Genomic DNA, 26183 nt, shown 5'->3' with positions numbered 1-26183 from the left:
TCACAAAAGCAGGTACTACGTGCTTAAAAAAGACTGATTAAATATATATAAGATTTGTATACGTTTGGAGTATTTTCAGAGCAAATACATAAGACACTGGAAACAATGATTGCTCTCGAGAGGGCCCTGGGGGAACCAAAGATTACAGATGATAAGAGGACATTCTTTTTACTGGATACTTTTTTATACCATTTAACTTTTCACCATGTGCAAATATTACCTTAAAAAATTACACAAGGTGGGTGAGGACTACCAATTGACATTTACTGAATATTGGCTATGTTTCAGTTACTATTAACTGGTGTTTTACTATAAATCTCCTTTAATCTTTACAACAGCTTTATGTAAAACCCTATTTTACAAAAAGGAAATAGACTCAGGAGTATCAGTCACTCGGTTTACATAGCCGAGAAACGGCAATGTGGGGGATTGAACTCAGCTCTTTTTGATTTCCAAAACCATGCTCAGTCCCATAGACTATGTTGCCCTGCCTTCAAGTTTTTTCAGAAGAATCCAAATTTATAAAATAGTACCTTTGAGACTACTTTTTAAAAACCTGATGGAATATTGTGAAATCCCATCACATGGTTCACACCAACAACTTAATGAATCTTCCTCAACCCAAGGCTTCTTGTTGAGAACTGTTTAGGCGTGCCTCCTGTGGAAATGGAGCCTCACTGAAGACTGCCCCCGAGTCCTTCGCTGGCACTTGGAGCGCCCACTCCAAAGGTGGGAAATACATCTGCTCTTACTCTCTCCTCAGTAAACCACTCTGTCTAAATGGGAGGTTTTCAGGGGGAAGTGAAATGCCTGGCCAATATTCTAACTCTCCTAAGCATACAGATTCCTCATTTACTTAACAATCATTTTTCGAGTGGTCACTCTGAGCCAGGCACTCGTCTTAAGTGTTAGGATTACAGAGGTGAACAAGGTTCTTGCTCCCATGAAGAATCTGTCCTGGTGTGAAGAGACAGGCAATAAACAAACAAGCAGGCAAATAAGCAAAACATCAGATAACAAGTAGATTCAACAAAATTAAAATCAATTGTTGTGATAGAGTGAATGGGTGGCACTTTAGCTCAGGTCATCAGGGAAAGCCTTCTGAGGAGATGATATTTATCTAAGTGACAAGAATGACAAATATGTCCTGGGAGCTACTGCCCTTAAAAACAAACTCAGGTTCCTTTTGGATGCTCCAGTTCTCACCCAATTTCCATTTCAAGCTCCTATTTATTTACAATATGAATTTGTAATCCCAGAAGTTCAAACCGGAAAGGACTCTAGAAGTTTTTTTAATCTCACACCATGAGTTTAGACATGAGGAAAGAAAGATCCAGAAAAGTGATAAGAGCAGGTCGCACAGCTATTTAGGGACCTGAATGGAAGCTGAGTGTCCTATCTCTTAGGCAATGTTTCTTCCACAAATCCAGATTCTCTCCCTGCTTATCTTTCCAGTCTCCATCTCCTCACTGTAGAATCCTCACCCTAGTGCCTGCCTCTCTAGAGTCCATAGACACTAAATCTTCCCTGGACCACAGAGGACCTTCTGGAATGATATTAGGAATCCTGAGACTGCAGAAGGGTCCTGGCAGCCAGGGCAACAGTCGAAGAAAAGGTATAACTTCCCACAGTACAATTTCACCACATGTCAGACACACCCTAGAGCTGTGCCTGGCTCCTGCTGCCCGACCCTGACCACAAGTGAGTACTAATGAGGGCTTCCAAGTTTGGGAGCTGCATGGCTCTGTTAACTCAATGAACACTAAAGATCTCTCTTCAGCAGTGTTCCCTGATTTAAACAAGTCGATATGGAAATGTTATATTCTATGATCCAAACCCCTCCCAAAATGTTTTTCAAAAAAATTAAGCACAGAATTTCTATAAAGAACAAGTTCCCTTAGCACATTTAAAGCATGATCTATGAAAACTCAATCCACATAAAGATTTTATTTCCTCCTCAGAAAACAGCTATTGTATCAAGGGCAATAGCATAAACTTAGATTCTTATTGATAAATTTTAGACTCTTGTATTATGTAATGGTTCTCATTCATTCGGCACATATTTATTGAACTGCTGTATGCAACACAATCTTCCAGGTTGCTGTGAGGACACAATGATATAAGGACACAGCCTCTGTCATCCAGAAGCACGCATACACACAACTCTAACAGGCAGATGTGATGAGTGCTCCAACAGACGTTATGGACAAAAGCTACAGGGGACGAGAGAGTGAAAGATCATATCTTGGTCCAAGATCAGGGAAGGAGACAGCAACATTTTAATTGGGTTTTTAAGGATGGTTATGATTTGTATAATTGGACAATTCATTCCAGGAAAAGGAAACACCACGACATGCTGTACAGGGAGTAAGACGTACAGGGGCACATTCTCAGAGCAGAGAGGAGCCCAATGTAGCTTAATGGTGAAACGAGAAATGGTGAGCAAGAGAAGACAGGTGTTAAAAGGTAGATCAGAGCCTTGAATACAAGAATAGATAAAGTTTGGACCCAATTCATAAACCACAGAAATTTCACACCGGTTTTTGTGCAGAGAAAGAATATAATCAGAATTTTGACTTAGGAAGCTCATTCTAGCAACCATGTCTGAAGATCCATCCAAATGGATAAAAGTGGGCATCAGGGACAGGAAGGCCTATTTAAAAAATTATCATAGTTTCTGGATCATGTAAAAAGTAAGGAATAAATTCAAGAGCTAGAGTAAAGGTAGAATTGATAAGGAGGGAAGGGATCCAAATCCCAGGGGGAGAGTCTAGTTTTGCGAAAGGGTAGGGGTCACAGGCCTCAGATTCTAGCCTGAAGAAGAGAAATCAGCACGAGTGACAGTAAGTGGTAACTCTTTAAGAAAGGACAGTTATGAGATGCCCCATACTTGAGACAGTAATAATGAGTCTACTGCATAAAAGCTACCCCAGCTGGACGTCTTCTGATCCACACATGAAACCTCAGTTATTAATAACTCCTCTTCTGGAGATATATAGAAGTGCCTGTTATACATGAGGTCTCAGAACACTTCTTAAATTACTACATCTCTGTGGCAGCAGTGAAAAGCAGCTTGATTGGGGTGAAGAGCAAGAGTCTAGGGAACAACCATTTCTGAACAAATGGTAACTCAGTGGAGGGAGGGCAATTTTAATCAAGAACACCAGGCAGAATGTAAGCCTTATAGCTGTGCTCTGATATGAGGAGGTACATGACAGATTGAGGTCTTGCAATTTGAAGAATAAGGCCCTGGGTTCCACTATCTGAGCCACACATTCCCCATTTCACAGGTGAGCATTCACATAACTACCTGTCCAAGGCTCTCTGTGACAAGATTGTGAATTTTGGGAAGTTTATCTCTGGTGTCTTTTCCTGAATACTCTCTCTAGAAATATATAGCTTGGTTTCCATTCTACTCAGAGCCGTGCTGAAATCTTGAAGCCTGCTCTCTGTCAATTGGCCCATGGAGTCTGTAGAAATTGCATTAAATCACTGTTTCCCAATGTGTTTCACAGAATATGAACTTCATGCACAAAGGGGTTTTGGAGGAAAATAATTTTGGAAAATATTAGATTAAATAAAATTAAAGATGTTTCTTTGCTATAAGACACCTGTGAACTTTCAAATGCTAATATCTTCTGAGAATCTCTGCATATCCCAACCTCATTTATCTGCAGAACCATTTTTCAGCAAAGTGTCTCAAGGGACAAATGCCCTGCAGAACATACTTGGAGAAACACCAGTGATGACATGACTCTCAGGAACATTTGTACTTAACTAGGAATCGGGAATAATAATAAAAGCTAACACCTATTGAGTGCTTACTATGTGCCAGGCACCTTTCTAAGTCCTTTACGTATGTTAATATATTTAATCCTCGTAACAATCCTGTGATATTGGTACTATTATTATTATTCCCATATTACAGATGAGGAAGTGGAGGCACAGAGAAGTAAGGAGATTTGTCTAAGGTACTAAGTGGACAAGTTAGTGGGTAGAGGAGCTGAAAATCCAACCTAGGCAGTCTGCCACCCACAGAAATTAATTTCTAAGGGTAGAATTTCAGACACTGTGATCAGCTGGTGCTGGGAAAGATCCTGAGAAGAACCTTGCATGGCAAGCCTCCAATCACAGTCAATCTAAACCTGTCTGCTCATAAATTAGGTTTCATAGGCCTCCCCAGTATACTGTGTAGGACATGACTTCTGAATTATACCACTGATTCAGTTTCTTCACTAAATTGTGTTAGATTATACAGGCATACTCTCCCATTAAAACAAAATCATGATTCAGACAGCATCATAATCAATAAAAATGATAATACATAAAGAAAATAATCTCTAGATTAACCCAAGTAGCAAGAAAGTGAAGATACAAGTATGAGAAATGGCTTCTCCTGTGTTCTCAAAGTATTGAAGTATTGATCTCTTGCTCCCCAGCTCAGAGACCAAAACCAAGGGACTGTTTTCCTTTACTGTGCTGCAAAATTTTACATCCCTACCCTTCTACTTTGCTCGAGAATTGCCAAAGACATGTCCTACCCTCTCCCACTTCCTCTCCTTGTTCAGAAGGATTATCACCAGTTTCGGGTGCATCTGGTAGCCATCTTCACTGAAGGACAGATTTCTCCCCTCAAAAGTGACATTGATCAGATACCTGTAAAGATAAGATAAAAGGAAGGTTAAAAATATGAAGAAGGTATGCTAAGAACAAGATAGTTAAGAAGATAGAGAGAAAGGTGGATGGAAATAGACAGGTAGACAGATATACAAATACCATTGTGAAACACAGTACCCCTCGAGCTCCCAGTTGAATATACAATAGCCATTCAAATTTTCATGTAATAGGAATAATATGAAAAGATAATATATAATTTAAAATAAGGGCACTGAGTTTGTGTTTAGTCCATAGCTATGACTTTTGAGAAAATTACTTAGCCGTCTGAGCATCATTTTTTTTCACTATCTATAAAAAATGGGGTAATAAAGAGACCTACTTTATTAGGTTTGTAAGGCTTAAATGAGATAACTTACATGGGGCCTGATGCATAGCAAACCCTTACTAAGTGTTAACAATTATTATGCAAAAAAGGAGCTGGATTAAAGGGCAGAAGTGGTAGAGACAAGACAAGAAAGTGGGAGTGTAGCAGGACAACTTTCTGCTAAGAAAGGTAGCATCTCGGAGCTATGGGTCTCTCCGCCTTCCAGAGATATGCACGTGGTTTTGAACTCTTGCTAAGCTCCTGCCCAGCCCATACTTCTAAGAGTTGTGAGATGAGAACAGCAGTCAGGGATCTGGTTCCATAAGATGCATCTAGAAACCAGAGCTATTGCACCATGTATAGTGAACAGAAAATACTGTTTCTGGTCAGTAACAGTAATTTGTTACTGAGGGGGTGGAGGGAGAGGCATTTCACGGAGTGCTTTAGGTACAGGCACACAAATTAATGGAAACTCTGGAAATAACTAGAGTGAGACCAATGAAACTGTCTTTCTCCTCAACACCTGCACCCGCAGCTCACCCCATTCCCCTGCTGGCTGCTCCAATCTGATGAAGAGTTCCCTCACTGGGAATTCCCACACGCATCCTCATTACAAATGCATTAGTGCAACCGTGCTGATGGTAATTAATGTCCCTCTACCATAATGGCCCAAGAAATCAATAATGATTAGCTCCGTGTTCATATGACATGCTACTCTGGAGCCTTGGGCCTGATGCTTCTGTGAGATGTGTCTCTGCTAAGTAGCAAAAGGGGTATCTTGTAATTGCCATGAGAGTTCTAAAGGGCTTTGCAGATGTGACCAACAACCGTTTCCTAATACTTTGACGGGGAGAAGAAGAATGCATCTGGAGGCAGCTTAAAGGTTCCTCTTTTAAGTCTTCTCATTCAGTAAAACTGTGAAACTCTCCTTCAATTCTTCCAGGTAACATTGGGTTAAGGAACAAGGTTGCCAGGATGCATATCCTTCAGGCAATTATAAAGATGACGAGGCATCACGAACCAAAACCCTCACGGACCACTTCTCACTTCCAGACCTGCCTGAGATTTTCAAGCCTGTCATTCCCTGGTCTTGCGTAGCTCCACAAATGCAATCAAGAATGCTGAAGATCTCAAAAGAGCAGAGATTTCTAGAATCTCAGAATTGAAAGAGACCTTCATAATCAACTAGCCCACCACTTCTTGCAGTTTATGCTTCCCCTCTCCAACATCATAAAAATGACCCTCTCAGTGGAATACTTCCACTGCTGGGGAGCTTATCACTGCACCCTCCACCCTCAAGGTAGCCATCTCACTGTTGGGTAGTTCTTTTTTACTTAAAGCTGAAATCTGCTCCCCTGCAACCCCTCATCCTGGTCTCCTCCTTAGAAATTATACATTCTTAGTCGAATCTTTCTTCCACATGAGAGCTCTTCAAGTATTCAAAATATTTATCAAGTATCCCTTATAAAATAAATTTTAATCTTTGAAGAAATCTTAAGCTCATTTACTTCTATAATTTCAGCTTGATAGATTAGCAAACTGAAGCACAGAGAGGTCAAATTATTTGCCCAATGTTGTAAAGCTAATTAGGAGCAAAAATATCATTTTAAGCCACATTCCCAGTCCCATGTCCTCTCTACCACAGCCCCCTGATTCTCATATGCCACATCAGGTTTAACATCCCCAGTTCTTTCACGTAGTTATCATATGCCATGGCTTCAAGTTCATTCCTCTCATCGCTTGGCTGCTCTCTCTAGACACTTTCAATCCGTAAAAGTGTAGTGTCTCGAATTCAACTCAATGCTCCACACAGCACTGCTCCTCATCTCTCAGCTCAATGCTGCATGTGCAAGCCATCACTAGTTAGAAAATAATATTCAGGTCTCCTGTAGTTTTCAACAACTTCAACATTTCAACCAAAGCCTTATATCATTCATTCCAGGGAATACAATTACAAAAGCACAAAACAAAATATTTTAAACTAACAAACCAGAATTTAAGCACCAAATATAATTAACTTGGAAACTATGTTCTTACTACAACAATACTGCATTGCTTAGAGTAATTTCTGGAAGTCTTCAGAGAAGTTTCTTCAGAGACATGCCAAAAAAATTTAGTCTCATCTCTTTTTTGGAAGAAAGAAAGAAAGGGGGGTGAGGGGGAAGGAAGGAAAGAAAGAAGAGAGAGGAAAGAGGAGAGGAGAGAAGGAAGAAGAGAGGAGGGGAAAGAGGGAGGGAGGGAGAGAGGGAAAGAGGGAAGAAGGGAAGGAAACAAAAAAAGGAGGGAGTGAGGGATGGAGGTAGGGAGAGAGAGAGAGGGAAGGAGGAAGGGAAATAAATTACCTGGCTTAAGCACCCTCCTTGCACCAGACACGGATCTGCATAATTCTGACTTTATCTAAAACACCATTAAGAATATTTAAAAGAAAGTGTCCATTTCAGAAGGCAATTATAAAAGAGAAGTTCCAAAAATAATTTAAGTAATAAGAAGCTTGAATGGAATAAGTATATAGCCTCTCAAGATGACTTCTTTGAAGGGGACAGCACTGAATTGGGTGTATAAATTGAGAAATTCAAAGTTTCAGAAAATAAACCACACTCATGGGTAATGTACCTGCTCCATAGTTAAATTCTCTAGTTATTCCTGCTCTAGATTCTACTGATTTCCCTTACAAATTTTTCTCTTTCTGGGATGTTCACCCTCTTCCAGCTTTACAGGTTCATTCTATTCTACCTAGGCACTTTTCACATATTTTACACTCATCAAAAATATTAATAAAATTTTATGACAATATACAAAATATTCTTCTTCAAAGTATCCTTTAATCATTCATGTCCTTCAGCAGTGTATAGTTAATCATTCACGTTGTGTTTTTCTGAGTAATTCCCTCTGATGTGCCAACGTTTAGCTATTAGTGAGGAGCTTGCAAATATATGCCTGCCTTGAGCAAGTATGCCCTCTGAATAGCAGAACAAGCCAATGCATTAATTGGTAATGAAAAGTGTAAAAAATAATTGATAGTGTGGTCACTTCTAGATATGTAATTTTGGCACCTGAACCTCAGTTTTTCCTCTTTAAAATGGAAAAACTATTCTACCTCTAGCTTATTACCTAAGGCTGTTGTGATAATCAAATGAAATAGTGGATAGAAAAACTATAGAAAATATGAAAGAAATATAAGGTCACATAATAGGAAAATTTCAGGAAAAGAATATATTAGCATGATTTGAGTATCTAAAGGCAAGGAACTTGCCTCATTTTGGACCTCAGCGAATAAAATTGTGATAACTACATTTTACCAAGACCCAATTATCGATAGAATACATTGGAGGAATGGAGATTGCATTCCACATAGGGAGGATAAACTAGGTCAAATGGTCATATTAATCACTTTAACTTTCCAAAAGACCTGAAAAATGTCCAACTACCTTTGGATCTGGCTCCACTTTGTCAATTTTGAATATTAATTAAAACTTTAAAGCTATGTGTAAATCCTCAGTAAAGAATTAAACTGTAATTAAGATTAAGAGTTGCCAAAGCTACTCTGTTTTTCTCTAAACATGTCATCCTCAAGTATATAGTCAGAAAGCCTAGCTTCAAGTGGTGGCCAAATTCAAGCTCTACCCATAAGACTCTAATCCCCTGGAAGCCCCACCAAGGTTTGGTATATGAAAAAAAAAATTGCTTGATTTGTCTCTGGGATACAGGTTGACCTGTAAGAAACCTTATTGAGTGTCTCATAAAGTTCTAATATTACACAGAATCTCAGATTGCTTGAACCAGAAGAAAACTTAAAAACTATCCACTGAGATCTCTCACTTTAGAAAGGAGAAAACATGTCCTAGAATGTTACTCAACTTTCCAAGGTGACCTGCCTGTTCAGGACTGGAGTTCAAGTCTTCTGATTTTCAGTTCAGTGTTCTTTTTGTTATATCACCAAGTGAAGTGAAATCAGTTTTGCAGAGCCCCAGACGTACATTTTAGCATTCTCATGTCCCACGTCACGCCCTGGACTATGTAGATCCCTAATACAGACTGCATAAAATAAAATCCATCTCATTTCCTGCTTGACTCCTTGTTGAGAAATAGCCTCAGAACCCTGATGGGCTCAGAGCCAATACATTTGCTTTATATGGCCAAAGTCATACTCCAATGGGTTTAATGAGGTCAAGCTGAGGTAAAAAAGCCCTTGTGCCTCTTTGACTTTGACCATACCACTCAGAGCTCATCCACTGCACCACGTTGATACCTAAAGCAGTGATTTAGCAGTATGCCCTACGTGGGAGGCATCCAAAAGAGCTCTGCCAGAATTCTCCCAGCGAACCAAGAGCCCTGGCACCACAATACTCATTTTGCCCTCCATATTTTTACAAGGTACTACATTTTTTTTTTATTAATGTCTGTTAACGTGGTAATAAGAGAGATAAGTCTCTCATCTGATCCAATCCTTTCATTTCTAGATGAAGTCCAGAAGGGTTTTGTGGCTTTACCAAGATCAGATGATAGGGCTGGAAACAGGATCCAGGTGTCCTCAGGAAAGTCCAGTGTTCTTTCCACACACCACCATGCCTCAAAAATCATGGAATTTATCATAGCTCTCAGTTTCTGCTCTCCAGGTATTAAGAGCAAAGTAATAAAGGAACACAGTTCCAGGCAAGAAACTTCAATTCTCAATCCCTTATTCTAATTTTCTAGCCCTGAAAATCTGTAACTCTGTAACTGAGTCTTTACGTGTCACTTACCTTCTAAAGCCTTCAGCTTCCTCACCTATAAAATAGAGTGGTTCATACCATCTTACTTGCCTGATGAAGGAAGTATAGGGGTGCTCCTTTGACATGCTCTCTATCTATTTCATCTGATTAATACTGTGGCTATTACATTATTAAACTCCATCATCTGAATGGCAAAACCACAAATCTTTCAAAAAGTCTTTCTCTGGTCTCTTTTTGCTATTTTACTTATTACTATTTCATATACATGTTTTCTCTTGAAATAGTAGAAACAATTTCCCACAGGATTAAAAATACAGTAGACTTGAAAACATTTAAAAGCTACCTAATTAGAGACCAGCATTGGAGGAAAGAGGCAAAGATATTTAAAAATTAGATATTCAATGTTATGGTTTGGTAAACTAAATAGAAATTTCTGACTTTTCTCTAACTTAGAAATTTGTAATTATCAAAATGAATGCAAAGTGACCAATCCAGTGTAATGTTATCAATAGGTCAGGCCATGGCCAGGGAACAATTCTTCACTGGACTTACCAATGAGTTCTTCTGGGATCAAACCCAGAAGAAATATCTCATTAGTAAGATATCTTATGCTCAAATGAATGACATAGACAATGCCCCAAAATGCTGTAGAAAGACAATAAGAAGAAAAAATAAGTTAATCAAAGAATAAAGGAATGCAGTATGTACTATATCTACACACACCCCATAATCACCATCACCACCACCACCACCACCAGACAGTGTAGCATGGTATTTAAGAGCAGGGATGCTGCAGTCAGACAACCTCTGTTCAAATCCTAGATCCACCAGTTCCTAAATTGTGTGACAATCTTTTCGAGGCACATGAATTATTTTATTCTTGCCAACAATGGTTTTCTTTTTAAGGAAAAGGGATTTGAAGAAGTTTTAAAAGTTTCTTTTGACATATAATGTCATATATAAAAATCTTAAACCATGCTGTTGAACAAAATAATTAGAAATACCAGTTTCCTAAGCTGTCAAATGCAGTCCTTTTCTCTTATTTCTGTAAAAATGATACCTAACAGAGAACCTCAGGAAAAACTAATTTAAAGAGAAGACTGTAATATTAATTTATAATTACTTGAAACAGGTTAAAAATAATTTGTCTTCCAGGGGATTAAACATTTTCTCTGAAATGGCGTCTATACCCTTAATTTATTTTGTAAACCACTGTTCACAAATCATAAAAGTTTCAAGTTTGTGCTAGTCTGTATCTTAGTTATCTAAATTCTAAATTCATAGTGTTAAATTAATGAGATATTAATGTATCTTGAAGACTGACTGGTATAAATTTAACATACTTCCTCTTTCCTGCTGGTGGTGAGGATTGTGCTTTGGCCTCTTAGCAGTCCGAGCTGAACTGCATTCATTTAAGGGGTAAATGGTAAATGGTAAAGTGTCAATTCACCATCAATTACAATGAAAAAGTCTTCTCAAACCCTAGGCCTAACAATAAAATACTTCTGAGAGCTATTACCCAGATTCTGTTTCATGACTGACTGCCATGAATTAGTTTTATCTGAAATGAAAGAAAATAGAGGAGCATTGTTGGGAGTTGCCCAACAATCTCTGCTTGGCTATAAGAAGGTAGAGAACATTAACCTTCCTCCAGAAAGGTTACATCAATGAGTATTCTGAGTAGCTCTGCCACCAGCTGTGATGGCCTCATATCTACCCATCTGTACCCTTTCACCAAGTGGGCTCAACGTGGCAGCCATGGCCAAAGAACAGCTCTCCTTTGGACTTACTGATGGGTCCATCTGGGATCAAACCCAGGAGTTTGTTCTCATTAATAAGATATCCTATCTCAAATGAATGAAAGGGCTGGACAATGCCTCAAAATGCTTAGTGGCGAGGAATGAGTAGAAAGAAAATAAAATGGAGAAACAGAATTAGTTACGTGAAGAGGAAAGAAACATGGCATGTACTAAACACACACACACACACAATAACAACAAAACAACAACAACAGACAGTGCGGTGTGGTGTGTAAGAGCAAGGACACTGTAGTCAGAGGACCTCTGCTCAAGTCCTTGATCCATCAGTTCTGGAGCTATATAATCACGCAAGTTATTTAACCTCTTGTTGCCTCAGACTCTTTACCATAAAAAATGTGAATAATAATAGTACCTATCTCCTAGGATTGTTGTGAGGATTAAATAATTCAATACAAATAAAGGACTTAGAACTGCACCTGCCACAGAGTGAGCATTATGTGTTAGCTGCTGTTATTGTAGTTATTATCATAATTACCTTTTTGTAAATATTGCTTAGATGTCAGAGAATGTTAGAGTTTGCAGGGACTTTTTGATCAATCTAACCTTTCATATTGACAGCTGAACACACTGGGGCCTGGGGAGATGCTGCCACTCTGGCATGTTAAGTTCAGTGTCCAGGTCTCCCAATTCCTGGAGCTCTGCTTTTCCATAATACCACCAGTCCAGCACATTTCCTCTCATTCCCACAATATCCCAGACTATTAAGGCTTGGGAACATTTCTTTTTCTACTATGATTAGTTACCCCTGTAAGGTTTTTTGCAGTGGGGAATCACTTACTCATACTACTTCAATACAAAGCTCACTTCCCAAGAAAGGTGAAAGATAAGCTCATACGCCTATAATTTTATCTAGAATAAATGACTCCTCAAATGACCCCTATTCTGATCTCCCAGAGCCCTGCTTTGAACACTATGTAATTCTCTTTAAAATTCCTTTGGAGGGGGCACACTTGTGCTGTGTGTTCTTTAGGGAACTAGTGATGCTGCCTTTTGATGCCAATTAATCAAGTGTGCTAAACACCAAAGCTACTTCTCGTTTAAGGAATTGTGCAAAGAACTCAGTAATAGAAAAGGAAATCCTCCTTGTCCCCATGCCCACAGCCCTTAGTCACCTCTGCTGTGGGTGAAACCTACTAAGGTGCTATGGGAAACCTAGAGTTACTAGAGGCAGTTAGAAAGGTGAAACTCCCCAGTGGGAAACAACCAAGTAACTCTTCTGGATGATGTTATTGCCACTGGATTTTTTTTTTTCCCTTTTAAGTTCATATTTCCATGCTGTACATAAGTTAAAATCACTTTCTTTTTTAAAAGCACTGAATAAAATTCCTCTTCCATAGATTAGGTGGAATATATTCAAATAAAGCCCAGTGTAGGCTATCAACACTAAGTGGTGGCACCTTCCCAGAGAAAATGCCAAGACAAGTCAAAGGCTAGCTGATCACTGAGTACACTGATATTTCTTCTTTATGGCTACTAATAATTTTAGGGTGAAGGCTTGCCTTTCTGACATCCATTTTAGCTCACGAGCTGGCAACACTACTCAGGGCTATGCCAAAACAAGCCAAACAATGACTGGCAAAGATTTCTCTAGGATTCAACTTTGACCAGAAGCCTTTTCCTTATTGTGAATTTTCAGACTTATTGAAAGAAATCCTGGCCATATATACCCAAGAAGCCCCAGGCCAAGAATTCAAAGTGAACTGGGCATGATATCAAGCGAAGAGAATAAGTAGGCTTTTCTCTCCCTTTTGACCTTTCTCCATTTCTTCAATTTGTTCTTCCCTATTCTGGAGCTCCTCTCTACTCTCTCTTACATCTTAGGTGGTCAACAAAGTCAACACATTGGCAATACCTCCATATACACAGCCCCTGCTCCCTCTGTAGCTACCATATGCTTAACTTCACAGCTCCCTCCAACACCTCCACTGAAGGGTGGCAAGAGCATTAGTGAGATGAATTAGTGAGATGGCTTCAGTTACAGGGACTAGGAGTGGAGGTTATGAGGAAATATTATCTATGGAAAAAAGGGGTTATAATTTAGTCTTCCAGTAACGGTTGGCAGAGATCTTCAAGTGGAGATTTCTAGAAGCAATTATATTGAATGGGGGAAGAGAAAAGGGTCAAAAGAGGGAGGATATTCCAGGGGCAGGGGACAGTTTCCAACAGACAGAGGACTCAAGATGTCTGGGTGAAGATTATGTCTTCAGGGGAGATTGGTGTCCCATAATTACATCATGCTACAGATATTAGACAGAAAGAGTGGTGGAGGCTGTTGACTCATTCAAGAACACATATCTGTCTTCAGAAAACCTAGTCGTGAATCACACCTTCCACACAGATAAAGCCCTTTCACATAAGAAATAAAACAATTTCTTGAGTCTAGAGTTCAAGGAAAGACCAGGGGAATGAAAGAGATGCAAAATGGAATATAATACAGGATTGGAGAAAGTGAACTGTCAGGAAAGTTAGTTAGCAACAAGGAGGTTGTTATTGTGGCTCCTGTAGCACAGTCTGGAGAATAGATTTTTGGGGCTACAGTTCGGTGAGAGGAGCCATCTCTAAAAGTATAGTTGGGTTTGAAGGTGCAGGAAATGTATACTAGTTGGAAATGAAAGGGATATCATAGACCTGAAAACGATGAGACCAAATATATATCCAATCAAGAATACACCAAGATGGAAACCATAATACAAGGTACTGGTCAAAGGTTATAAGCCAAACACAACTCCTATGTTTGAAGAGTTTTTGTAAATGTTGTTCTAAGTCACAGTACTTTATGGCACTGTTTCTAGACCAGGTTAGAGAGAGGTCAGGGAAAGATCAAACTTGTTTATTTGTTGATTTATTTAATTAATTTTAGTTAGTGAAAGACACCCACTCATCTTTTCCAATATTCTAAAATGGGTTTGACCCTTGAGTCAGAATTTGAAGCAAGGCGAAGGCAAGAATTTATTTAAACCAAACTCCATTTCCCTCTTTCCTCATCCTCAAGAGGACAGCATCATGAACCTCAACTGCATCTTCTCAGGGAAACTGAAAGAAACATGTAATCATCTCTCCCTGCTGTACTGTGTGGGGGCTAGAACTCTGCTGTTCCTTCTTTGTCAGGAGATCCCAGCTCTTTCTCTCCCTCTGTAGGTTGATGTTTCCATGGAAACATGCTCTTTAATGCTTCTGAAATTACTGTGCATTTATACCATTAACTCTTTGTTGACTAGGGCAGGTCACAAAGAGATTTATTTTCCAACCTCTGAAAAGTAATTCCATTTTCTATCTCTTTTTACTGCAAACTTTATAAAAAGTAATTGACACCTGATGCTCCTATTTCCTCACCAGATTCCACTCCTTAACCCTTGAAATCTTGGCTTTCGCCTCTATCATTCTACTAAAAAACTGTTCTTACAAGGTCATCAATAATCAAAGCAAGGTCAACACAAATAAAATCAGTAGCCTTTGCTCCATCATCACCCTCCTTGACATTACACAGCTTCTAACAGTTGACACTTGCAAATTTTTAGCAACTCTCCTTTCCCTTGTTTATTTGTTGTTTAAAGCAGGATAATTTATTGGTTCTCTTTATACTTTCCAGGTCAGTTCCCTCTCCTTTTATGTCCATTTTCACTGAAACTCCCTAATTTGGGGGTACCCCAAGACTCAGTTTTGCACCCCTGATCTCTCTCTCTCTGAGACTCATTTACAGCGACAGCGTCAACAATCACCTCCACACCAAGGCCTCCGAAATCTGCATCAGAGGTCCCATCTCCTTCCTGACCTTCAGTTTGATATTTCTAATTGGGCCATTCTACCTGAATGTCCTGATATCAGGCCAAACTTAACATGGCCATGTCCAAGCCAGGTTCCTCTGTCTTTTGGCAATGAGATCACCACTGTTAAAGCTTTAAAATTCTGAGACAGCTTTGACTTCTCCCTCTCTATTATAATTTCATCTTTACAACATAAATAAAAAAGGGGAGAATAAGCTGGCTGCTCTTATGAACCACTTTCTCAGAATCAGTCAAATCAATTAAAATGTCAGTTGTAGTTTAATATTAAGTACAAAATAAGCTGATTGACATTTTTTTCCCCTTTTCAGAGTTTTATCTCCCCAAGGTAAATGAATCTCAGGACTTTCTAGCCTATAAGTGAAATTCCTTGGAAGTCATATTCCTACTCTGGTCACTCAATTAAAAAAAAAAACACTCTAACAATGCTTCCATTTATTGAGCACATGCCAACCTCTGTTCTGGATGCTTTGCATTATTTTAAATTCTCACAGGATTGCTATAAAAAATAATTGGTAATATTATAATGAAAGCCCAATGTAGGTGGTACTGGGAGTTGAACCCATTTAATTCTGAGTGATTCTAAAACCCATGTTCCTTCCACTGCATCACACTAAGAACAATGTTGTCAAAAGAAGCAATGGTCAGGAGAGAAGGAAACAAAGTTACAAACTTCTAACGTGGTAGAACTAAAATCCAAACCCAGATCTGAATGGCTCCAAAGCTTCTGCTCTTAATCATTATTTATACCACCAATCAGCAGTCTATCAGTTGCTTTTACTGTCCCTCATGCCAGCATCATAAGGAAGGTCTACAGGGAAGAGGGCAAAACTACACAGGCTCTCTATAGCCCTAAGAAAGACAAGAGGTACATAACTGGTCAGGAGAAACATTCATAGAATAACAAGAGAACTCCAGCCTCTAGGGACTGTCAATCTGTCATATTTTTCAAGCACTAACCCAAAAAAGTGAAGAAATGGAATTAATTTGCCTTATAAGAAAACAGGAGACAAACAACAAAGCAGTAAGCTTCACTGGACTTATAGAGGAATTAATTCTCAGATCACACTCTGGGAGGAAGTCAGTCATGAAAGTCTAGGACTATATCCTTGGAGTCCTTGTCAGAGGCAGACAACAAGAGCTAGAATATTTACTTGGTTTGGTTAAGATTAGAAAAAAAAGTTTCTCCTGGTTTGGCACACAATACCCAAGCTCTCTCTGGACTTAAAATACAGTATTAAAGTATTTCTTTGGAGCTACAATCAATTCTCAATTGCCCTCAATAAGGGAGGCAGAACAATACCTATGATCTGGACAATCAAATACATAGATCATTCTTTGTCCTTAGCCTGCTACATCTCTTCATAGGTTTACACAATAGAACACCCCCTTCCTCTGGAAATGCTTTCATTCCACGTCACATTATGATACTTTATCTTGGTTCTTCTCCTTTATCTATGATTGTTCCTTCTTTACCTTCTTTGCTGGCTGATTTTACTTATCTTTTCTCATATTTGAGATTTTTTAGGAAATTCAGTACAAGGTCTCTGTTCATTTCAGCCATTCTCAGCAACCAACTCTTCCTCTAAGTGGGTGAGTCCCAATTGTACACTTGCAGTCTTGACCTCTTTCTCATCCCCTATTTCCATTCCTTGCTGGCCATTTCTACTTGCATTTTCCCCTGTTACAAACTCTCAGTGCCAGAAATGGGTTTGTTTTCTCTTTCCCCTCAAAATAGCTGACTTTCTAATTCCCCTCTCTCATTGAGTTAATATTTACCAACAATTTGGAATGGTGCCTGGCACATAGTAGGCACTCTGTAAATATTACTTATTCAGTAAATAAAGCCTTACTTCTTTAGTCTTGAAATCTCCCAGGTATTTCTGACATCTTCCTTTTGTTTAGTTTGCCATGCCCAATTAATACCCCCAAATTTTCCAGTTTTACAAAAATAATTCTTGCATTTGTCACTTCCTTTCTACTCCCACAACTTTCATCCTAGACCAGGCCTTTATCACTTCATACCCAGATACCTGAAACAGCCCCCTCCTTGGCCTTCTGCCTTATATCAAACCCCTCAAATACCACTTCCACTTAATTTTACTATAAGTAAGGTTACTTACTTACTATAAGACTTCTTTGTGCTACGTCACTACTTGCTCAAAAATTTCCAATGGTTCCCCACTCCCTAGAATAAAGCCTGCCTGCAGTCAAGGCCCTCTACATCCTGGCCCTATCTAACTTTTTGGAATTCTCTCATCCTCTATGTGAACCTTTGCTGAAGAGAAGCAGCTTCTTCACTGTCCCCTGAACATTACTTGCACTTTCTCGCCTCGCTTCCATTTTCTCTCAATTGAGTGTAATCCAAATCTTGCTCAGGCTTATTGACTCAGATCAAATTTCACCCTCTCTCTACACTTTCCTGACCATCCGAGGCTCTCTCTCCTCTTCTCTCCTCTTGTCCTTTCTAGCCTCCAGTCCATATTTTAGCATTTACCATTGATCTGACCCGATTGTTCCTTTTTTTTACTCAACTTTTTATGTTTGTGTCTTGTCTTCCATGATAGACAATACACTGTTGGAAGGTAAGAATCATATCTTGTCCTTCTATTATCCTTTGCAGAATCCAAATTAGTGCCCTGCTTGTGATAAGGATTCAATAAATACTTATGGATTTGTTTTTAACTTTCAGAAGATTAGTCTGCTGCTTTCTCACTTCCCACCCCCTCAACACTCACCTCTTCTATGTATTATGTACAACACACACACATACACACATACACCTGGTATTGAGTATTGATTCCCAGGGGAAGAAAGTGACTCCTCCATTATTGATTTTAAAAAAAGAATAAGTTGTAAAGAATATATACCTACAATCTTTCTTTGTTTTCTAAATGAGACAAAGAGCAGGCTTGACTTCATTCTTGCATGGGCCCTTTTTTAACTTCTCCCCTTTGAATGTCTTCCCCTTTATATTGTCCAGAAAAACATATGTTTGCCTTTGAGAATCATGTAACCGACCCAAATCTTACTCTATAAGAAAGAAAAAATAATAAAACTTCTTGATATTGAGGTTGCCAGCAATAATTTTTTTTAAACTCTGGAAAATAAAAACACTGATGGAACCTGAAATATATGTAAAAATAATATTTAGATGTTCTTTACCAATGTAAATTCACTATGTTAGTTTAGGAACAGAAAAAATAGACTCATTTCATTTATAACATTGAAATAGAAAGTCTTTAAAAAACCAGAAAAACAAATGGGGAATTTGCTATTTGTTTTACGGTACTTTTCAATTTTTGAGAAAAATTAAAATATCCTCAGTGGAAGAGGGGGATAACTTTTTTCTCAATGTTCACATAGCTAGGCACAGACAAAATCCCTACCTCACCTCTTTCGACTCCTCAACTTTCCCCACATCACAGCAAGAGCAGAAGAGAAAATGAAGGTGAATATTCAGATATTTACACTAAGATCTTCTCTACATTTGGCCCAACTCTTGATAACCCAGAATATCAATATTTGCAGAGATGCCTATGGGTTGATGCAAATGATGCACAAAGTGTATATTTCATGGATGGGAAATTAAGAGTTGAGGATAGTTCATCCTCTCTCCTTTGTAGATAACACCAGGACACGAAGAAGTAGCCCAGGTAGAAATCAGAAAGGTATTGTTAATAAGTGTCTCTGAACCTCAGCAAAGGTTTAATCCCTGTGAAAGCAGAGGGAACTTAATTTGATTAACACTTGCCTGAATTCCCTCAAATTCTTGGGGATCCTAGCATAACCTAGAGGAATTTAGCATTTGAGTCAATTTCCTTCCCTCTTTTCTAGTCACTACCAGGTTTCTTTGATTATACTTGCTTATGTGAAGTTAAAACACATTCTATGTGACTGGGGGAAAGTAGCAAAATAGCTTGAAGAAACGCAGTGTTTGATGTCTTCAATTACAAAGGGGGTTAGGGTGAATGTATAAGAGATAGAGAATGTAGGGGAGCAAGCACACACTGGAGAGAAATGAAGAGATGGAGAGAAGATGAAAAAGCATTCAGCATGCTAGATAACATTTCCATGGCAACCACATTTCATGCACAGAGAAGTGCCAAAATAAGTCAAGATCCAAGTAAGTAGGTGTTGGTGGAAAGAGGAGATAAGAACTCAGTGATGGACAAAAACCACCTAGAGATGAATTATGTTTGTGAATTTAACTCTTCTTCCCATTTCTTTTTCTAACCATATCCAAAGCTCTAGTTTAAGTGAGAATGCAGCTGAAGTGTGGCTGCTGCCAAACCCAAATTTCATCCAGGAAGGTCTCGGGATGATAGGAATGAGGCTTCAGAGCCTCCAGTCAAGCCAAAAGAGAAAAATCCTGAGTGTGGTAAACAATTTCCCTGTAGCCATTAGCTTGCTTTCCCAACTTGTTTCAGCAATTTGCACAGAAGGAAGAGATTTGTTTTCACTTTTGAGGTGGCTTAAGGAGGGGAAACAACATTGATGGAAATACTGTTGGGCATGTAAAGATAGGTACAAAGTTCCTACATCAGTGGTCTAGGCTGCCTGCCCACTGGTGAAATCTATCCCTGTACCATGGAGAGAAGCCTGTTTGAAGATATAGTCAGCATATCTCTGGAGAAATTAGATGCTTGGAAAGATCTTTTCTGAGACATTTAAAGTTACTCAGCATATAATGTATAGTCCTTCCTTTATAACTTTAGGACATCATATAAGAACCATCAAGAGGGCCAAGATTTTTGCGCCTTCCCATAGCAGTCATGGAGAACCCTATGACAGCATGGCCCACAAGGCTTCTCTACACAGGTTTACTCCTGTGTAGAGGCTGACCTGGGTCTCTGACACTCACTTGGGGAACCTGTTAAAAATATGGATTCCTGAGCCACACCCCAGACACAGGGATTCAATATGCATGGGATAGAGCCCAAGAATATGCACTTTAAAGCTCCCTGCATATTCTATTGTTTAGACAGATATGGAAACCATCAGATGAAGCACACTTTCCTCCTCCCACACTCCGGTGACTCCCTTTCTCTCTACACCTTGCCAAAAAGTGGGCAGGTGAGACTTTCCTCACCCCCAGGAGTGGAAGAATCATCAAACCCAGCAGACAGTTGTCCCTCATGCATTCACCAGGCCAGAAAAATGTCATTTTGCACTGAAAAATGTCTCTGAGACCAGCGCTGGCCACCAACTACTCCTGTCTAGGAGAGTTTGCTCTTGGGATCACGCTCCTATAAATGTGGGGTGGACTAGGGAGAAAGAGAACATAGTTTACATCAGAGGGCTTAGACAGTAAGTGAGAATAGTTAGGTCTTAAAGTAAAATAAATAGCTAAATTTTGAATGAGAAATAAAAGCACTCTATTTTCCTATTGATCCACAAAGGTACTTCCCTGCATCATAACCTTGCCATAAAAATCAAAGAAAATTCAAAAGACCCTTCAAAACTCAGTTCTCTTACCTTTCAATAACACTATCCCTCTCCTGATTCCGATTTATACAACCCAACATTTGAAGAATCTCTTCCCAGACTAACTAAACATGTCTATTAAAAAGTGAAATTTACTAGGTGAGGCATCTGACAAGAGCAATGTCAAGTTTATGCAACAAATGATCATTGAGCCCTATTATACATCAGGCACTGTGAATACAGAAATAAGTAAGAGAAGTTAATCGCATCTCCCAAGCACTTACTCTGTTACAGGTGTTTTGCACATGTTACTTTATGTAATCCCATGTTATGGATGAGAAAACTAAGGCTTAGAAAAGTGACTCATCTCGTCAAAGTCATATAGCTAGTTAGTAAATGACAGAATGGTATTAAAATTGAGGTTTATCTGATCTCTAAATTATGCTTTTTAAATCTATCACACCAGCTCTTTCCCACAGGTTGTATATATGAAAATTAATGTTGCTGACTACATGTCCACTTTCATATATATATATAAAGATATATATATCTTTGACTTTCCTTTCATTCTTTCCCTTTGATAAGATTTGAGGCTATGCACACCTTCTACTTGAGAGGTGACTGACTCTGAAGAATAAAGAGGATTTAAAGTGATGTAAAAGACCAGGAACAAGGAGCTTGGTGTTTTATGGCAAGCTGCAAAGGTATTCCTAAGGTTTCCACATTGCCCCACTCAATTCACCAAGGAGAGAAAACAGACATGAAAGGAGCATTTATCAAGGAAATAAAAGAATTTGTATTTTTGGGGTGTGTCCCTACATTCATATATATACAGTCAGGATAGGAAACTGTTGTATGAAATGTGCATCACTTCCACTCACTTGTCCCTTCCTTCCTTTCTGCCTTTCCAAATACTGGCCTACCACTATCATGTCTATCAGGAACATAGAATAGCAATAAATGACCCAGTAAGGGGCACCGCTGAGGAGAGGTACTTCCCACAAATACAGGGTGTTAAGTACTCTAACAGCCTTACAAGGAAATGAGAGCACAGAGGAGGACACAAGGAAGCTGTGTGGGGAAGGGGCTTACAGTTTTATAAGGGGGAGCTATTTTAGCTGGGTCTTAGAGAATGAGTAGTATATTTGGCAGAGAAGAGAAGGACGGAGAGTCCAGAGAGTGTAGCATATGGAAAGGCAGCGTCTGGAGGAATGAGGAAGCTATAGCTGCAGGACAGGCTGGAGGAAAGGGAGGAAGGTCATTGGAGTGGGGAGAAGCAGTGCCAAAGTTTAAGCCTGAAAAGAGAGACTGAGGCCATTTGGGAAGGTCTTGCACACGATGCTATATCCTTATAAATAAGTATCCAATAAAAGTTTTCAAACAGGGCAGATAAGTGATCCAATTAGTTTTTCTAATTAATTTTTTTGTTGTTGTTAAGAAGAATAATGCTTGGCATGAAGAGAAGTTAAGGGGCTCTTAGTCTAGATAAGAGAAACAATGTGAATTTGAAACATAGTAGTGGAAATGGTGATTGAATGCTAGAGGACAATCTAAGAGACTATTGTTAACAGAGTAGATGGATGTGGAATGTGAAATGTAGTGAATTTAACTGCATCAATTGCTCCCTCTCATTACACAGAGAAGAAGTGTAGCTCTGAGCTCTGCAGGCAACTCTCAAGGTATGACACCTCGCATTTATGACCTTTCTTATTATAACCACAACCTCCTTAAAACTTTAAGATCAGTGGTGAACTGAGTGGTTCTTATTAAAATTGGAAGAGGAAGGAGACAGAAGGCTGGGAGAGTCAAAAAGGAAAGGGATCTTGGAGCATTAATAAAGACCTAGAAGGAGTACAGCATAACCATTTTGCATGTTGGAAGATCATGCTGGCACGAGTGTGGAGAATGACTTGAGGGAGCCAGCATCCCACAAGTGACCTTTGATATATCTGACAAAACTTATTTAACTATCTTGGGAGCCCTCCTATCTTCAGGTTTGAGAATTTTGATTCATTTCCCCTTTTTGGAGTCCCTTTTTTCATTGTTCTTGCTCAGCCCCTCTCAAAATCACTGCCATCTCTTTTACATAGTGGGATGTAGGATTATATGAAAATGTTAGCATGCAGAGATATCAGTGCATATAATTTGAAAAAGTTGCCCCCTAGGTGATTCTAGAATCTACCCCCACCACACAGTCTCACCCCCACTGAAAAGCTTCCATAGCCAATTCAACCTATGCTGAGTGAGAAGAAAGATTGCACACCAATTTGATACTTCAATGAACTCATATGGACTCAGGCTCCCTCTCATTGCAGCATCATATTACAGGACCATGTTTAAGTCACAGCTCACTGCTATTCTTGGCTGTATTTTGCAGTCCGCTTCCATCCTGTTTTTCTGCAAGTCAACTCTTCATTATCAGCACTAATGGAGGACAGGGAGGGCATATGTAACCAAAATCAACAGATAACTCCAAACCTTATTGTAGGCAAAGGGTTCAAAATTCTCCCCCACCAAGCCTTTACAGAGTTCCTATCATGAAGCAAAACTTAATAATGCTTTAGCTGTTTTCTTTGCTCCTCCACACCTGCTGGTGGAAGTCCTAACAAGCAGCAAAATGACCAAAACCCAGCAGGAGGGGAAAGGGTGAAAAGCAAAAGACCTAGAAACTTCACAAGGTGGATAATAAGGGCCTGCATGATGGGCTCTTGGAAAATCAGGATCTGATTGATGAGGCTTATTTTTTTCCCCCAAATGCAATGAAGACAAATCATCAAGTAAGTTTGCTCCAAGATGTAAATTTTGACATGAATTACTCCCACAACTCAGGAGAGAGGCAAAGAATGGGAAAATACTCAATTTTCACTTTTTAAATGTGCAACCATAACCTTAAAATTCATCCAATTCAGGAAGCAGCTTGTCTCTAAATGTGGTGAAAAAAACAGTCTACTGAGTCTATCAGGGCTTCTGACACACTCACAGATGGTACCATTAACATCTAGCTCAGCCCATATTCCTATTGTACTCTTTTTTTCTCCTTGTCACTGTACTAGCTTTGGGCAACACCTGATTTCATCTTTCCTTTTGTTCTATCCCTTGTTTTCTCTTCTGTGGGTCCTGTAGTCACTAGGGAGACTTCATCTCATTTGACAGTGACATTTTGAGAGTAGGAACTAGAGTGGAGAGGCTGGAAGGATGGCCTGGCCCTCATGCTTCCCATCGCAAAAGTTTTTTCCAAGAATGCGTTTAGGGAGGATATACTCACCAATGAAATATTGTCTTTTAAAGAGAGCTGAAGCAAATATGGCCAATGTTAACATCTATTAAATCCATGCAGTGAAAGCACTGTATCTGAGATAGTATTTTCTGTATTTTCCTGTGCATTTAAAGCATTTCACATTTTGAAAATATTTTACTGTATGGAACAAAAAAGACAGCTAACCTGCACCAACTCTACTGGTTCATAGTTAATTAAAGCAGAGAATGTTGATCCTAGGAAATGCATTTTGCTATGTTATATAGTATTTACTCTCATTGAAAACGAAGCTTACATACCCAATTCAACATATGCCTCTGAAATATACACCAAAGTAACAGATGAGATTCACTTTTCCCTCTCACATGTAGGATGATCAACAGACCCTACCCACTCTCCTCCATTAGGATTGTAGCATTCCTAAGTGAGAGGCTGAGACATTATTCAGATGTAACCACAGTTACACAGAATAGCACCGTTTCTTCCAGCTTCAGCGTTTCGCTGGAGGTCACCTCCCCGCATCATTATCGGCCTTGCTCCACGGTTTATGAGGCAATGAATGCATAACACGTGCTGCTAAAGCATTCACGTGCATGTGGTTCTGTACTGATGTAGCCTGACGTGGGAGGAAGTAATTTTACATTTAGGAATGTCTCAAATTCCCAACAAATTCCTACCTTGTGGAAACAATGAAACTCCCCAAAAGAAGAATCCCCTATAGAAAAGAACAGGAAAAATAATTTCTTTTGTGGAGACATGCAAATATTAGTTGAAGTTTTTGTTTTGATACCATGATTCCACTTTTGTACAAAATAAAATGACATGTGTGTGTCTGTACAAACAAAATATAGTTTTAAAGCCTGGAAGAAAATACCCAAAAATATAACAGTATTATCTCTGAGTGTGATAAAAATCTTTGTGTTCTTTTCATACTCACTCAAATTTCCAAATGTTTCTATAATGTAAACATATTACTTGTATATACAAAAAAATTATATTTTAAAAACCAAAAAGAATTTACTTTGGTCATCTGCATAGAATATTATAGCAAATAAAAATTATTATTGTAATATGTAGAAACTTGGGAAAAAGTCCATCCATCAAAACGTGTGAAAAACTAATGAAAAATTGGGTGTGCACTGTGATGGCAAATGTATAAAAATAGGTATGCACAAGTCAAAGGCTGTAATAAAATTAAAATAGTTGTGTTATGGTCGTGGGGATATAAGTGAATTTTCTTTTGTTTCCAATTTTCTTATTGCTATCTCTCTACGTATAATTTTTGAAAAATGGAATCAGTACCACACAGCTCGTTAAGCCTGTTTATTAGGGGCTAAGGCCAAGTGCTTCAAGAAATGGAGGTAAGTTGACTCTGAGAGGTAAACTAGTAAAATTCAACTTATCATGGCTGATATGGGCTTGCATAAAACATCATGAAGGCAGTGGAGTTAGAAAGACCTGAACTCACCCCCCACCGGTGGGGGCACTTACTACGCAGACCTTGGGCAAGTTGGCTTCTCGGGGGTCCCCTCTCCCCGAATATCCATGGTGTGATGTTGTGCTACAGATTGGAGACAGAGTAATACATCTATACTGCCTGGCACCAACAGTTAATTAATAAATGATTCTTACTAGGGCCTTCTACATCAAAGTAGAAAAGCGGAGCTTAGAAGATGTCAAGGTAATTCTAATGGTATAAGAAATCTGCAAAAGAATCAAACAAACTCCCGTATACAACTTGTTTAACAGGAATCTCTGAAGAAAGATTGAAGTGACAAAGGAAACTTATCTGTTTGAAACCTATAAAAGAAGAACCAATGTATATGAAGTTGCCAATGATTTTTCTAGCACTGTAGAGGAAAGAAATTCACATGGAAGGACATTTAAAAAAAAACCCAATTTTTTGTTTTTGGCAAGTAGCAATACACTTGACAGGTAACACTAGAGTTGAGATGGATGCATCATAACTTCAGTGACACCAGCCCCTCAGACCACGTAATTCACTCCTTTTTCTATGTTTCTAAAGGCACCAGGGAATCTTCTTATAATTGAGCAGTGGCAGCTCCAGCATTTGAATAGAAGAGGAGCTCTTCAAAGAGCAGCAATATGCAGTCTGTGTGGGGAGGGTGGGGTGGGGCATGTTAGCATACTGGGACTTGTCTTAAAACATCATCTAGGGGCCAGCCCAGTGTAGCAGTTAAGTGC

At 39.1% G+C, this 26183-nt stretch overlaps 1 protein-coding gene across 2 annotated transcripts in view; it reads right to left on the bottom strand.

The window, feature by feature from the left end:
- Nucleotides 1-26183, bottom strand: part of GRIN2B (glutamate ionotropic receptor NMDA type subunit 2B) — a 277582-nt gene that overhangs the window by 99608 nt on the left and 151791 nt on the right. For both annotated transcript variants that reach the window (XM_087442717.1, XM_014791338.2), the window contains one exon: nucleotides 4542-4656. In XM_087442717.1, coding sequence (XP_087298843.1) covers nucleotides 4542-4656 — 115 coding nt within the window. The remainder of the gene's footprint in view (nucleotides 1-4541; nucleotides 4657-26183) is intronic.

Source organism: Ceratotherium simum, chromosome 17, assembly GCF_057802395.1.
Source record: "Ceratotherium simum simum isolate JZ-2026a chromosome 17, ASM5780239v1, whole genome shotgun sequence".
In the NCBI taxonomy this organism is placed as follows: Eukaryota; Metazoa; Chordata; class Mammalia; order Perissodactyla; family Rhinocerotidae; genus Ceratotherium; species Ceratotherium simum.
This window is presented reverse-complemented; position numbering and strand designations above follow the sequence as displayed.